This window comes from Sander lucioperca, chromosome 7, assembly GCF_008315115.2.
Source record: "Sander lucioperca isolate FBNREF2018 chromosome 7, SLUC_FBN_1.2, whole genome shotgun sequence".
Taxonomy (NCBI): Eukaryota; Metazoa; Chordata; class Actinopteri; order Perciformes; family Percidae; genus Sander; species Sander lucioperca.
Window position 1 is genome coordinate 1,873,434 of NC_050179.1, and position 12,470 is coordinate 1,885,903.

The window sequence follows — 12,470 nt, forward strand, 5'->3', positions numbered from 1 at the left end:
AAATGAGTTAAAGTGAATGAGGGGTAGGAAACATTACAAGCCTCGGCTTCATCCTGCTCCTTTCTTGGACAAATTTTTGAAAATACAAATTGTAATAGTATTTTTAATATTATTTGTAAACACTGTATGGATATTGTTCTTTTTCCTTTGGTGTGTTGCTACACACTTTTTATTTTATATATATATATATATATATATATATATATATATATGTGTATTTGTATGTATATGTATATGCATGTGTATGTGTATATATATATAAGTATATACTGTATGTGTATATGTATTTTTAGTTTTGTTCAAAATAAAAATAAATGAATGAATGAATGAATGAATATTATTTACTTCATCAAGACACTAAATCATATCCCCAGTTAAATGAAATTACTAAATGAAAGTAAAAAAGGAGCATAAAAACACCCTCTTTATCTCAGCATTTTTAAGGTCATAGTTATGTTTCTGCTTTAACAATACACAATTTTGTTAGTTGTACCAGCATGTATAATTTTTTGTGACTTACACTCATAGCGCAAATTCTCAAACTTGGGGCTATTATCATTCTGGTCCAGTATTTGGATGGTGAGCTGACAGATGCCGATGAGCGGCTCCTCTGCCCAATCAGTGGCCGTTACTGTAATTGAGTACTCTCTCTGCCGCTCCCTGTCGAACCGCCTGGCTGTCGCAATGACTCCTGCGAATACAGAACAAAACCCCCAAACATACACACATGAATACAGATATATTCATCCACCCATTCAGCAATTATCCAATTCACCCATCAATGCATGCATCCATCCATCAATTCATCTTTCTCTCTATCTATCCATCTAACCATCCACCCATGAATTAGAAAAACAAGTAAACAATTACACATTATTTCGAGCATCCTTTTCAAGTGCAGTGACTTCGTAATTAAATCTTGAGATGAAGAAAATAGAGCAGAAGCCTTAAAGAAAATGACTGACAGAACAACGTGTTGACTCCACGTGTTAGGACTCCACAACAGCTCCAAGTCTTTCCCCTTCATTATGTAGAGTCAATTTTTATCACACCAAGCTTGACCAGGTTAACAATAGAACTGCCATAGCCCCCACTATTTAAAGGGACTACTTTTCTGAAACTGTGTAATGTTCCATCTGATGATCATAAATGACCTGTAACAGGAAACGAGACTAACAGCGAAAAGAACGCTATTTTTATATAGTTTGTATTAATGCCTCTTCCCGGGTCCGATTTTTCCCACAAAGTCACAAAATGATTTACGGCAGGTAGACGGCGCTACGGAACACACATTCTGACAGGTCACAGATTTTGGTGTAACAGCAGAAAAGCCTGTGTTAGTGAGTATGCAGGTAAAAGGTAGCAGGAGACAAATACAAATGCTGAGGGGGATTTAGTGTTGTTCAATCGTTCAAAATGGGATAATGTAAAAATGTGCACCTTCATTTGAGATTATATTTACAATTTAGTTTACTTGCCAAAATAAAAGTTTCACGCCTTTTAGGTTTTACGCTGCAGGTTATACGCCAATTACTTAACTTAAAACAGCATCAGATAGAACCAAAGAGATGTGTTTATTCATGAAAAACTATTTATTTGTTTACAAAACCTCCGACTCAACGTGCGTTGACTGTCGATTGAACTTAACGGCATACAGCGCAAATGCCCAGACTATTATTGCCTCGGGTGGCAGTGTGAAAATATTTTTTTCTAAAATTAGATAGCAAAATAGCACATTTTTCACTGCTACGAATATATCATATTTGTATGGTTTCAAGTCCGTACTTGCAATCCACGAACGCTCTACCTGTGTCTGGCTGAATTCTGAAGGCAGGCATGGCACTGTCTCTGTGCATTAAGCCATATTTGACTTTTCCATTTGCTCCCTCATCTGCATCCACTGCATGCACTTGCAACACAAAAGTCCCCGTTGGCTGGTTCTCCAGCACTGAAGCCTGCTCACGATATTGCTGGCACTAAAGTAGAGAGGGAGGGGAGAAGAAGAAACACACAAATACAAAAAACAATTCACATACATATGAGAATAGATAGTGATAATATGTTACGTTAATGAGAGTACAAGGATCAAAGAAAACAAACTCATTAAGTGGAAGGCCACTACGCACCCATAGGGAGATACTGTGCATGAAAAACAATACAGAAGTTAATAGATACAGTAGCTCACATCTATGAAAAATAAAAAAACACTTGAGCTGATTTCTCTTGAAGAGCCAGCAGTGAACAGCTTTGTCTAAACCAGGAATTCAGTCCATTCCCCCTAATGAACATATGCCCCAGATAAAGAGCTACTCTCTGGAGTCTTTCTTTTTTGAAATCACATATACATGCTAGCTATTCTTTCAACAGAATGACCATGAAAAATAAAGAAAAAGAAAAGGCAAGGAGGAGCGTGAGTGAAACAGAGGGAGGGAGATGGATCAAAGGAAGTGAGCGAGCGATAGAAAGAAGAATGATGCACGGGTTCATGGGACGTGATGGCACAGACAGTAAGGCCTGTAGGTCCCTGTTCATAAAAATCACATAATATCAAACATAAGGTCATTCCAGCCCAGATGGTCCTGGGCGTAACTTGATATCTAGACACAAGTTGCCAAGACTTCAAGCCCACCCGAAAGACCTCAGGAGCTCCAGCCCTGCCTCTGCCGAAGTTCAAGTCATTCCTAATTACGGAGGAAGTTAATTAAACAGGTGTAGTATATTGTGATGATATTGCAGTTTTTTTCATAAATAATTGAAATCCCAATGGAGCGCCTGAAGATAGAGCGGGTGTGCAGGCTAATCAGAACTCATGGGAAAACAGAGTGGAGAGAGACGGAGGCCAGGGAAATGAGAACGCCAGGGCAAAAAATAAAAGCTGGAGAGTGGAATGAGGCGAGGGAGGAAGGAGTGATAGACAGAGAATAACTTAAGTGCACCGAGAGGATGATACAGACAGGGAGGTGAGAGAACAATGTAACAATGTTGTGCAGGAACATTCTTTGAATTGAGGCAAAACATCTGACTGTCGGCTATTAAGAAGGGTTCAGGTTGACAACCACAACAACAGCAAAGGCAACACAAATGTTGGAGGAATTGTTCAACTTTGCTTTGAGTTAGAAGATGATTGATACCACAATATGTAGATGCAGCCAGCAGCAGGTTAGCTTTGCTTAGCATAAAGACTGAAAACAGCTAGCCTGGCTCTGTCCAAAAGTAATCCGCCAGTCACTTCCTAGGCCAATGGTTGCCTAGCAACAGGTCCCAGCAAACAAATAGAACAGACAATAACACTTGTAAGGATAGGTTTAGTAAGTGAAATTTAGAGGTGTTGATGGGCAGATTTTGTTACCTTTAGACAGAACCAAGCTAACGGTTTCCTCCTGTTTCCAGTATTTTCTGCTAAAATAAGCTAAGCTAAGCTAAGCTAAGTTAAGCTAAGTGGCTGCTGGTGGCAGTTTCATATTTATCATACAGACATGAGAGTAGAAAGCAAGAAAGCTAAGAAAGCCAATACGTGTATTTCCAAAACTGTTGAACTATTCCCCTATTTTTTTCAGCCCATTGTCCCATTCTCATAATTGTGGCCATTGTGACTCTGGCTCATGCTAACTTTGCACACCTGAGTTGACAATTTATGAGAATAAGACCCAGGTCGAAAAGTACCAGAGTTTCCCTTAAAAAAAAGATCCTCACCTCCTCAAATACAGGTTTGTTGTTGTTTACATCATCAACTCCAACGATGACTCGTGCGGTGGAGAAGAGAGGGTGTGGCCCGCCTGATGCATTGTCATCCGTGGCCGTTACATTCAGGACGTACTCCAGCCCTTGAAGCTTGGGCAGAGGAGTGGAGCGGAGACGAATCAACCCTACAAAGACCACAGGCCTATTAAATGAGACATTATAAAACATGGTCCCTCCTAACACATTAAGTACAACCATTTAAGCAGCTTAAGTCATTAAGCAGGATGTTATTGCCACTGTGGCCTTGCATGGTGAAGGATGTGCTATCAATAAAAACACAGCAGAAGACGCATACTGCATGTTGTTGCTCTAGAAATCGGGGGTGAGATAGCGAGTGTTGGAAATGCACCTCAGAAGTCCACAGAAAGGTAAAAATCTGATATGCAGACTAAATCCAGAAACCAATTTCACAGTGGTGATTTTGTCATATTTCTAATCTAATAATTGCATGCTCTCGCCTATAGATGCCCATCCAGCTCACGCACTTGAGCGAAAACATAAAGTAGTGAGTGACTCGGGTTAGAAGTTAACCAGGCTCAGCAGATGCCTATTAGCTGTTACTCCCCCCCCCCTCTCCCTTTGTCTGCTTTCATGTAACAGTCAAGATAAAAGGTGGGATAAAAGATGCTGCATCTGAGTCAACATCTTTCTCGTCACAATACAAAAACTTCAGAGGTTGCAGGACGAACACGCCGCCTGTAATGTGGGGGAAACTCATTGAAGTGAGAGCGTCGGGAGATTGTGTATTCTCTTGTTGTGTTTCTATTCATCTCTTTCAATGCTCTTGATTAAAGACAACACAGCATGCTGATACACACAGATGTGAGTGCCTTGCTTTCCTCTCTCCCAATTTACTTGTGATCCTGGCTGCCCACAGAGCAAAAAGGGCTCTAGCTCTTAATGACAAAGCGTGATGTTGACAGCACTGCACCACTACATTAAAATAAGTGAAGTGTGGGATGTACACGGTAATTCTCCCGCTTTAAATGTCAACCTTGTTTGCAAATGCGACATGAGCTCCAGCAGCTATTCAATGAGCCAGCGCTCTTCATAGATACAGTAAGTGGGAAGCCGTGTAGTGGTTTTCCTGCACCCAAAGGATACCAGGCCTAGCATTTTCTTGCTCTGAGGATACACAGAAAGGGTGGAGAGGAGCAATATAAAAAGATGACAAAAAAGAAAGAGAAGCTGACAGAGCGCAGCCTGAAGATTGTGAGCTATGATAGAGCAGTTGTTGTGAAATTGAATTGAAAGGGTTGGGTGACAAATGTCACAGTGATTGCCACTGGTTTCGGATCAAAGGACAAATAAAAAAGATAAACTGTGTAGTCATCAATGCCACAAAGCTCAGAAACTTCCTTTCTAAAAAAAAGAAAAGAAAAAATTTGTGTGAAAATTTCTCAAAGGTCATCGTTTATATTTATGTCCCCAATAGACGAAAGATGGGCACTCATATTGAAATTACAGCTTGTGATATCAACTTTCAATATCTTTCCGCATTGACTTTGAAAGTAGAGGGCATTCATTGCACACCACTGTAACGGGAACATATTGGAGAAAATTGAATGTGTGATTTCACAGAAAGCTTGTCAATTAGAGTGAGACCTGCAAATGTGATGCCCGACCTGGAAAATTAAGTATTAAGTATCACCTTTCTGGCTGTCAATGACGAAGTTTCCTTCCTCATTTCCTGCTGTTATGGAGTAGATTATACCATCGCCATCTGGGTCTTTGGCCAGAACTGTGGCGACGAGGGTGTTGGGCCCCGCGTCCTCGGAAACAAACGTTCGATATCTAAAGTGTGGGAATACACACATGGAAGTGACAAGTCAATGATAGAAACACACACTGACAGGAGATACAAACCATCTACACAGTCCAAAGCATCAGCAGGCTGATTAGACTTACTGTTGTGGCTTTTGCTTGTCACTATGATTTAACCTGTCCTCTTAGCTGGCCAGACTAGAGACAAATGATAATGTCTACTGGGATGGTGAAGTCATTGGACAAATGGTGCTTCCACATACCCAGCCCACTGTGGGCCATTTGATCCAGTGCCTTTTAAAATGTCAACAGTGATTTGCTTGCTCTGTGGTGCTGGGCAGCGAGATGCCCAGCGAGACACAGGAGACTGATATACCACTGTGGTACAAAGCACGATGGGATGGAGATGAACTGCGTGACTTGGAGGACGCGGAGGTGAAGAGAAATGGAAAAAGGAGCACAGGCGAGAGAGGGGAGGGAGGAGCAGGTGACAAAAAAGACGGCTGGCACTGAAATGACAGGTAAAGTGATATGTGAGAGTGAGAGAGAAGAGAAGGGAGCGGGTGGAAATAGGAAGGCTGATAGACACAGAGAGTGGAGAGCAGAATATAAGAGGGGGCGGTGTTTGAGTTGACTCGTCAGCAGAACTCATCCCCTGTGAGATTTGGTGCTGTATCCTCTTCTAATGTGTGTGTGTGTGTGTGTGTGTGTGTGTGTGTGTGTGTGTGAGAGTGTGTGTGTGTGTGTGTGTGTGTGTGTGTGTGTGTGTGTCTGTGGGGAGGGTGTCAGTGTCTGTAGTGAGAAGTCAGAGGTGATTGATGGTTTACAGAAGAACGCTGATGGGTGATTCATCTCCGCCAGCTGCAGCAGTCTCCGTGGCAACATGAGTGACCTGTAATCTGTCACCCAGCTCAGAGGCCACCTCTCCGTAGCTCTGTGGGATGAGACGTATACACTCACTTGGCTTTTCTTCCTGAAGCATCTCCCTTCATCTCACTGAACTGTGAAGTTTTACTCCGAGGCCTGAGGAAGCTCGCCTGTCCGACTGTAGGCCTGCATGTCAGGCTATTTTGCATTTTCGTTGGCTCTCTACAGCTCACTCAGATGACAACTCAGGGGTCATGCTAGGCAATATTAGGCTGTCCGCATGTCACATGTCGGAGTATGTCAATTAGTCTGACCTGAAGATTCAGTTCATAAACACCATAGCATCCATCACACCACCTCTCCACTCTGTCCTCTTCTGCCCTCACAGCGCTTATCTCTCAGTATGAAGAAGTGTCCAACACACACTACCTGGCAAAATGCCTGCATTTCTAACTATCTGTCTGCTGGTCTGGCAAGAGTATTTGTCTGACTGCCGACAGGCTTCTCTGTTTATCTGCATATCTGACTGGCTGTCTCCTGTCTACTCGCTGTGCGTGTTTTGGTATTCTCTTCTCGCTTGCCCTGCAACCATGTATCAGTGTGTTTTTCTCCTCAGTTTTATGTTTGTCTGCCTGCATCTCCACCTCTCTGCCCGCCTGTTTGACTCTGTTTCTAGCCACCCACCGAGACTGACACCTGACAATGCAACAAGAGCGGGTTACAGAGGTATGCAACAGTCTTCTGTGAAGGTCATTGAAACATGACTGACAGGACAAGCGGCTTACTCGTTTCGGGGAAATAAATGCAGCGGAGCCCCACTGACAGTTGCTGCCCACCCACTCACACAGCTTTGCCAAAAAGGCGGTCGAGGACACAATGGATTGCATCCGAATGTCAGTTTACAGCATACGTTTGGAGACGGCCAAAATTAAAGCCTAGCCAATGCTGTGTGAATGCTTGATTTTCCTAAAAATACTGAACAAGAGACATTTTTACAAACCTCCAGAACATACTATGGAAGTAACAAAGTCACACTGCACTCGTGGGTTAAATGAGAAGTGTAAGGAAGTGAGTAACAGATTGTGTTGATGGCAGTTGGCTATGATTAACACAACAAATAAAATATAGTGAGTTTGTCTTACTGGTGGTGGTTTTACTACAGCGCTGTTGATCCAAGTTGGCCACTATTCATTGCATGACTCACAGCATCAAATATTATTAAGACAAATAGCCTGAAGAAAGGCAGGTATGTGATGTAACAACCTACATATCTGTGATGCAACTGTAATGATGCATGAAGTGTGATCAGCTGGTGGATCAGACATAAAGCAGTGCAGGCAGCAGGGACATTATTTAAACTTATCATCTTAGTAACAAACTTTAATCTCTCCAGCTGAACCACGGCAACAGATAAGACTCAAATGTTTTACTTTTACGATTTGGGCTTCAGTACCAAAGCATACAGCATAGCAAGGGAACCTTGAGCATGTTGCTTTTTGTGTATGATAATTACATCAATATCGGCTTTCTCTTGAAGTTCACATCTTGGTCATGATTGTAATGTTGTTTGGCAGAAAGGCAGAATAAACTGCAAATAACTTTGGCCAAAATGAACAGGACAAATGATGGAGGGGGTTTATGGAAAGAATGGACAGGGAAGTATAAGTGGTAAAGCTCCTCACACAGGCTGGGAGAATTCAGGGGCCTCATCATTGATGTTTGCCATCCTCACGCGGACCGTGGCAGTGCCGGAGTGAGGCTCGTCCCCGCTGTCCGTCGCCATCACCACAAATTCATACAGATGGTTAGGCCTCTCATAGTCCAGCCGGCCCGCAGGGAAAACGGTCCCATGGGGTGAAATGCTGAAGTCTGAGCTCAGGGTGTAATAGGTGAGCTCAGCGTTTAACCCCGAGTCACAGTCCGTGGCCAACACTGGCGGGAGGGAAGACATCACACAAGGACCATCAATTTACAGTTAATCGAAATGAGCTGATGAGATGGCATCAGCTGATGAATATGTTGACATCTGTGTAGATCATTATCTCTTCGTGGCCTTACTAAACATATAATAGATCATAAGCTCTGACAGCTACAATTACTAGCACACAAACTGCACTGTGCCCCTTCAGAATAATTACTTTATTCTTCATTCATTTGCAAAAATGGGCTTAAAGACAGCAAAAAGGCCCCAAATGAAATTAACGAGTTGTATTTTTTCCAGTGTTTTGAAATTATTTTATTCTGAATTAATTACACAGGAAAAAAAACATTGTTTTGTTTCTAATGTGCAGTGAGACTACAGCCACAAATATTGACACCCTTAGTTGCAGAGCTAATTTAAGTCTAAGTTTGCTGTTTAGTGAACTTTCAATCAAAAGCTCACTGCTTCGTACACAGCCCCTCTGGCTTATAGCACTTGCATATCGCATATTCTTTTGATGTGTTTATTTCCTCTGTGTCAGGCATCAGCACTAGCAGCCTGTGCATCTCAATGTTTCATTGTCACCTAAAGTCTTGTAATAGTTCAATTTACTATACACTCTTTGCATAGTGTGTATAATGAAGTAGTACATTTCCCTTAAACCTCACTGTCACTCGTGCTTTTAAAACAAGATTATGTATATCTTCTCCACCATCAACCTCAGTAGGTAAAGTTGAAGTGATAGCCTCATTGTAAAGTATTCATCTGTGTCTTTGCCCAAGCTGATGGGGTAATGGGGATTTCACTCCTTTGGTGCCTTAAAACTTTGACATTTCATTAGTTGGCGGTAGAGCCCAGCAGATTAAGAAATTAAATAGTTTTCTCTTTTTTTCAGGTTTTTTGCCCCATAGATCTGATTGGTTAGGGCGTTCTGGGCTTCTGTAAGGTAAGGCAGTTTTATTCAAATATAAAGTCCTACAAGTTCATGATGTATCAGCCACAGTCTATGGTAGATCTTTTAAAAGACTCCATGTCTTCACTCTCTCTCTCTTTGATCTCTCCTCTGCTGAGTTCTTCCTACCGCACTGGTTGTTACATTTTTTTGTTGATGCATTGGTTTGTATTGGGTGCCATTTTCTCCTTCCGCTGGTTCTGCAGTGCCAACAATTTCTACCGCTCTAGGCTGTGTATTTGAATGTTTTCAGATTAAATTACTTTACTTATTCTCACCCAGAATCCACTAGAAACAATCGCCCAGCCAGAAATTCTCACAAATCGCTAACGGCAGTCCATGGGGGACTGAAGTCCCACAGGTGCAGAAACATTTGACAAGAAATAGACAGTCAACAAGATTAAATGTAAAAACAATACTCGTGAATAATGTGCTTTTCCTGAACTTAGGGTATTTTGCCTTGAGCCCATGTTATTTTGTGAGTGAAACTGTGGAAAATTCTTAAATCCGGTATAGGTACTTTTCTATCTCAAAGGTACAGTATCTTAAAGCAATCAGAAGTGTTATTTTTTCAAGCCGCAAAAAAGAAAAAAAGTGACAGTGACAGTGGCAAAACATCTTAGTTAGGAACACACGTTATCTTACATAATTTAAACAGAAACATTTCCACTCCAGTTAAGCAGTGGTGATGGCAATACATACTCCTTCAGCCTTATAATTGATAATTATAAGGTAGCCTCATGCAGTAACAGATACATTGACATGCCATCATTCATACAGTACATAATAAATCAAAACAAAACAGCGTTGGCTTTGTAGCAGTATACTTGAGATTGTGATCACAGATCTGAAAGATCTATTAGTTTCTTTCTGTGTGCAAAACTGGAAGCATTATGGGACAATGAGCCAAAACATTGACTTAAGGTCTGAATTGCCGCTTTGGCAGAATACATTTCTTGTTTTCATGCTGAGAAAGTGACTTTTTGGATAGTTTCTCTCTCCAATTCAAAAAGAAACAGATGGATGTGAAATACGTGAAATATGTCAGAAGAGTCTCACCCTGCAGCAGGGATGTTGCCGTGGTTACAGTCTCAGGGACTCCATCCACACTGTAGATGGATTGGAGGAACTCTGGGACACAATCATTCTCATCCGTTATCAACACCTGAACCTGATTAATGCCAGTGTGATGAGATAAGAGGAGAGGAAGAGAGGAGAGGAAGAGAGGAGAGGAGAGGAGAGGAGAGGAGAGGAGAGGAGAGGAGAGGAGAGGAGAGGAGAGGAGAGGAGAGGAGAGGAGAGGAGAGGAGAGACAAAATCATCAGAATACAAAATTAGCCTCTCTTTAATAACCCTCACATCCAGGAGACAACCATACAAAATTCTCTGTACAGAAAGCTGACCCCAACACTTAATCTAAATTGCATTTTATAGTTTCTCAAGTTGCCAGTTCAACACATCCTTTATCTTCTACTTCATGGTTTTCCTGAGTCAAAAATAGAAATGTTCTGAGCATGTGTGTTTTTTCGACAAAGGCCCTTAGCCCCCCCGCCCCCTGCCCTACAAGCTCCCTGTCACCACTGTGTGTAAAGTGCAAAGTGACAGCTGAGTAATAGTCCTGAAATAGCTGCGATAGGTTTTCCATCTCTTACTCCACAACATGCAGCTGAGCAGAAGGAGATTTTGCCTGCTGAATCTGTGGTGACATGATAATTGGGTAACAAAATCTTTGGCTTAATGATTTAAATTATCCTGAATTCATGAATAGTTTATCTAGAAATATTCGTTTGTGAATGAAGTTTTCAGATTGAGTTCTTATGCCAAGTGGCTCAGAGTGTGTGCTGCATTTTACAAAGTTCATCTCCAGACAAAAACAAAAGGGTGAAAACAAACCGCAGACAAAAAATCTTGTTAACATTTCAAAACCATTCAGCCATGCCAATCCTGCAGACAGCCACAAACTCTGCTGCTTCTCCTCTGTGGTTATCGCCAAGTAGTGTGATGTCAAAAGGTCACCGCTGAGGTCAGATCATTGCCGTTAATGCAGACTTGTTCGCCACATAACATTTAGGTGAAAACGGGTCTGTCTGGGAGCTTTGTAAAAGGTCCAGTGGTAGAGCACACTGCAGCAAATCTCAGCAACAAAAGCAGCTTTTTTATTTCAGTTTAATTCAGCAGTAAGAGTAAATGCTTGTGTGACAAATGTAATAATACAACATCACAGTGGACCTCAGCTTTGGGCTTAGTTGACCTGAGTGCATGAACTCTTATGTGACTCATGCTTGCTGCCTGTATCACTCTGTAATTACACTAACCTCTGTGGCAGTGCTGAGGCTGCCGGGCTCTTCGCTGGCTCGCACCATCAGCAGGTACCGTCGCTGGTCACTCTCGTAATCTAGCGTCCTGGTCAGACTAATCTCCCCCGTCTCCTGTCGGATGCTGAAAAGGCTACTGGGATTGATCAGCAGGCTGTAGCTGATTTGCTGCTTCTGAAAGGAAATGGCAAACACCACCAGGAAGCTGCAGAACAAAGAGAACGTGATAGAAAAGGAAAGGAAAAAAAAAACGTCTTTACCATTTGATTTCAGTTGCACACATGTTGGATTAAAATCGAAATCCTCTTTCCCTACATCAGCACTGCGCTGTAATGAAATCAATTACTGTATGGCCCATTGACTATGTGCTATAAACATAGTCAATCAGTACTTGTCGGTTCTGTGTAATAATGTAATACTATTATGCAGATATCAATGTTGGTTTTCACGGTTAAGAGAGTTTGCTTTCCCTAATGATGTGCGATGATGATATGTCAATTCGTGCTTGAGTGCGCTGGTGTGACCAATCGAATATTCATCAGCATGAGTTTTAACAGGTAGTGTTTGGAAATCAACACCCAAGACAGGCGTGTGTCTTTATGCATGTCTGCATTCGTTATTGTAGAACTTGTTTTTGCAGAGACATGTATGCATGGCATGCATTTCAGTTTTAATTGTTACAACCGTAGGTTATTAAACAGTGAGGCACATGTAAAACTGTCCTTGTGTAAGTGAATCAGTATGCTTTTATGTATGCATTCATCCTAGTGTTTGACAATTTAAAGATATGAGCTGTACTGCCAATACAATTTTAATATTGTTCTTTCTTATACTGTATTCTTCAGTAACAGGCAATTATACCTATTGAGGCAACAACAAAGAATCTGACAAAGAGTGTTTGGTGGTAATC

At 41.7% G+C, this 12,470-nt stretch overlaps 1 protein-coding gene across 2 annotated transcripts in view; it reads right to left on the minus strand.

The window, feature by feature from the left end:
• Nucleotides 1–12,470, minus strand: part of LOC116038603 (neural-cadherin-like) — a 99,029-nt gene that overhangs the window by 43,136 nt on the left and 43,423 nt on the right. For both annotated transcript variants that reach the window (XM_031283125.2, XM_031283124.2), the window contains 7 exons: nucleotides 11,561–11,765; nucleotides 10,305–10,416; nucleotides 8,055–8,304; nucleotides 5,393–5,535; nucleotides 3,694–3,866; nucleotides 1,808–1,976; nucleotides 521–691 (listed from right to left, as the gene is read on the minus strand). In XM_031283125.2, the coding sequence (XP_031138985.1) occupies nucleotides 521–691; nucleotides 1,808–1,976; nucleotides 3,694–3,866; nucleotides 5,393–5,535; nucleotides 8,055–8,304; nucleotides 10,305–10,416; nucleotides 11,561–11,765 (1,223 nt within the window). The remainder of the gene's footprint in view (nucleotides 1–520; nucleotides 692–1,807; nucleotides 1,977–3,693; nucleotides 3,867–5,392; nucleotides 5,536–8,054; nucleotides 8,305–10,304; nucleotides 10,417–11,560; nucleotides 11,766–12,470) is intronic.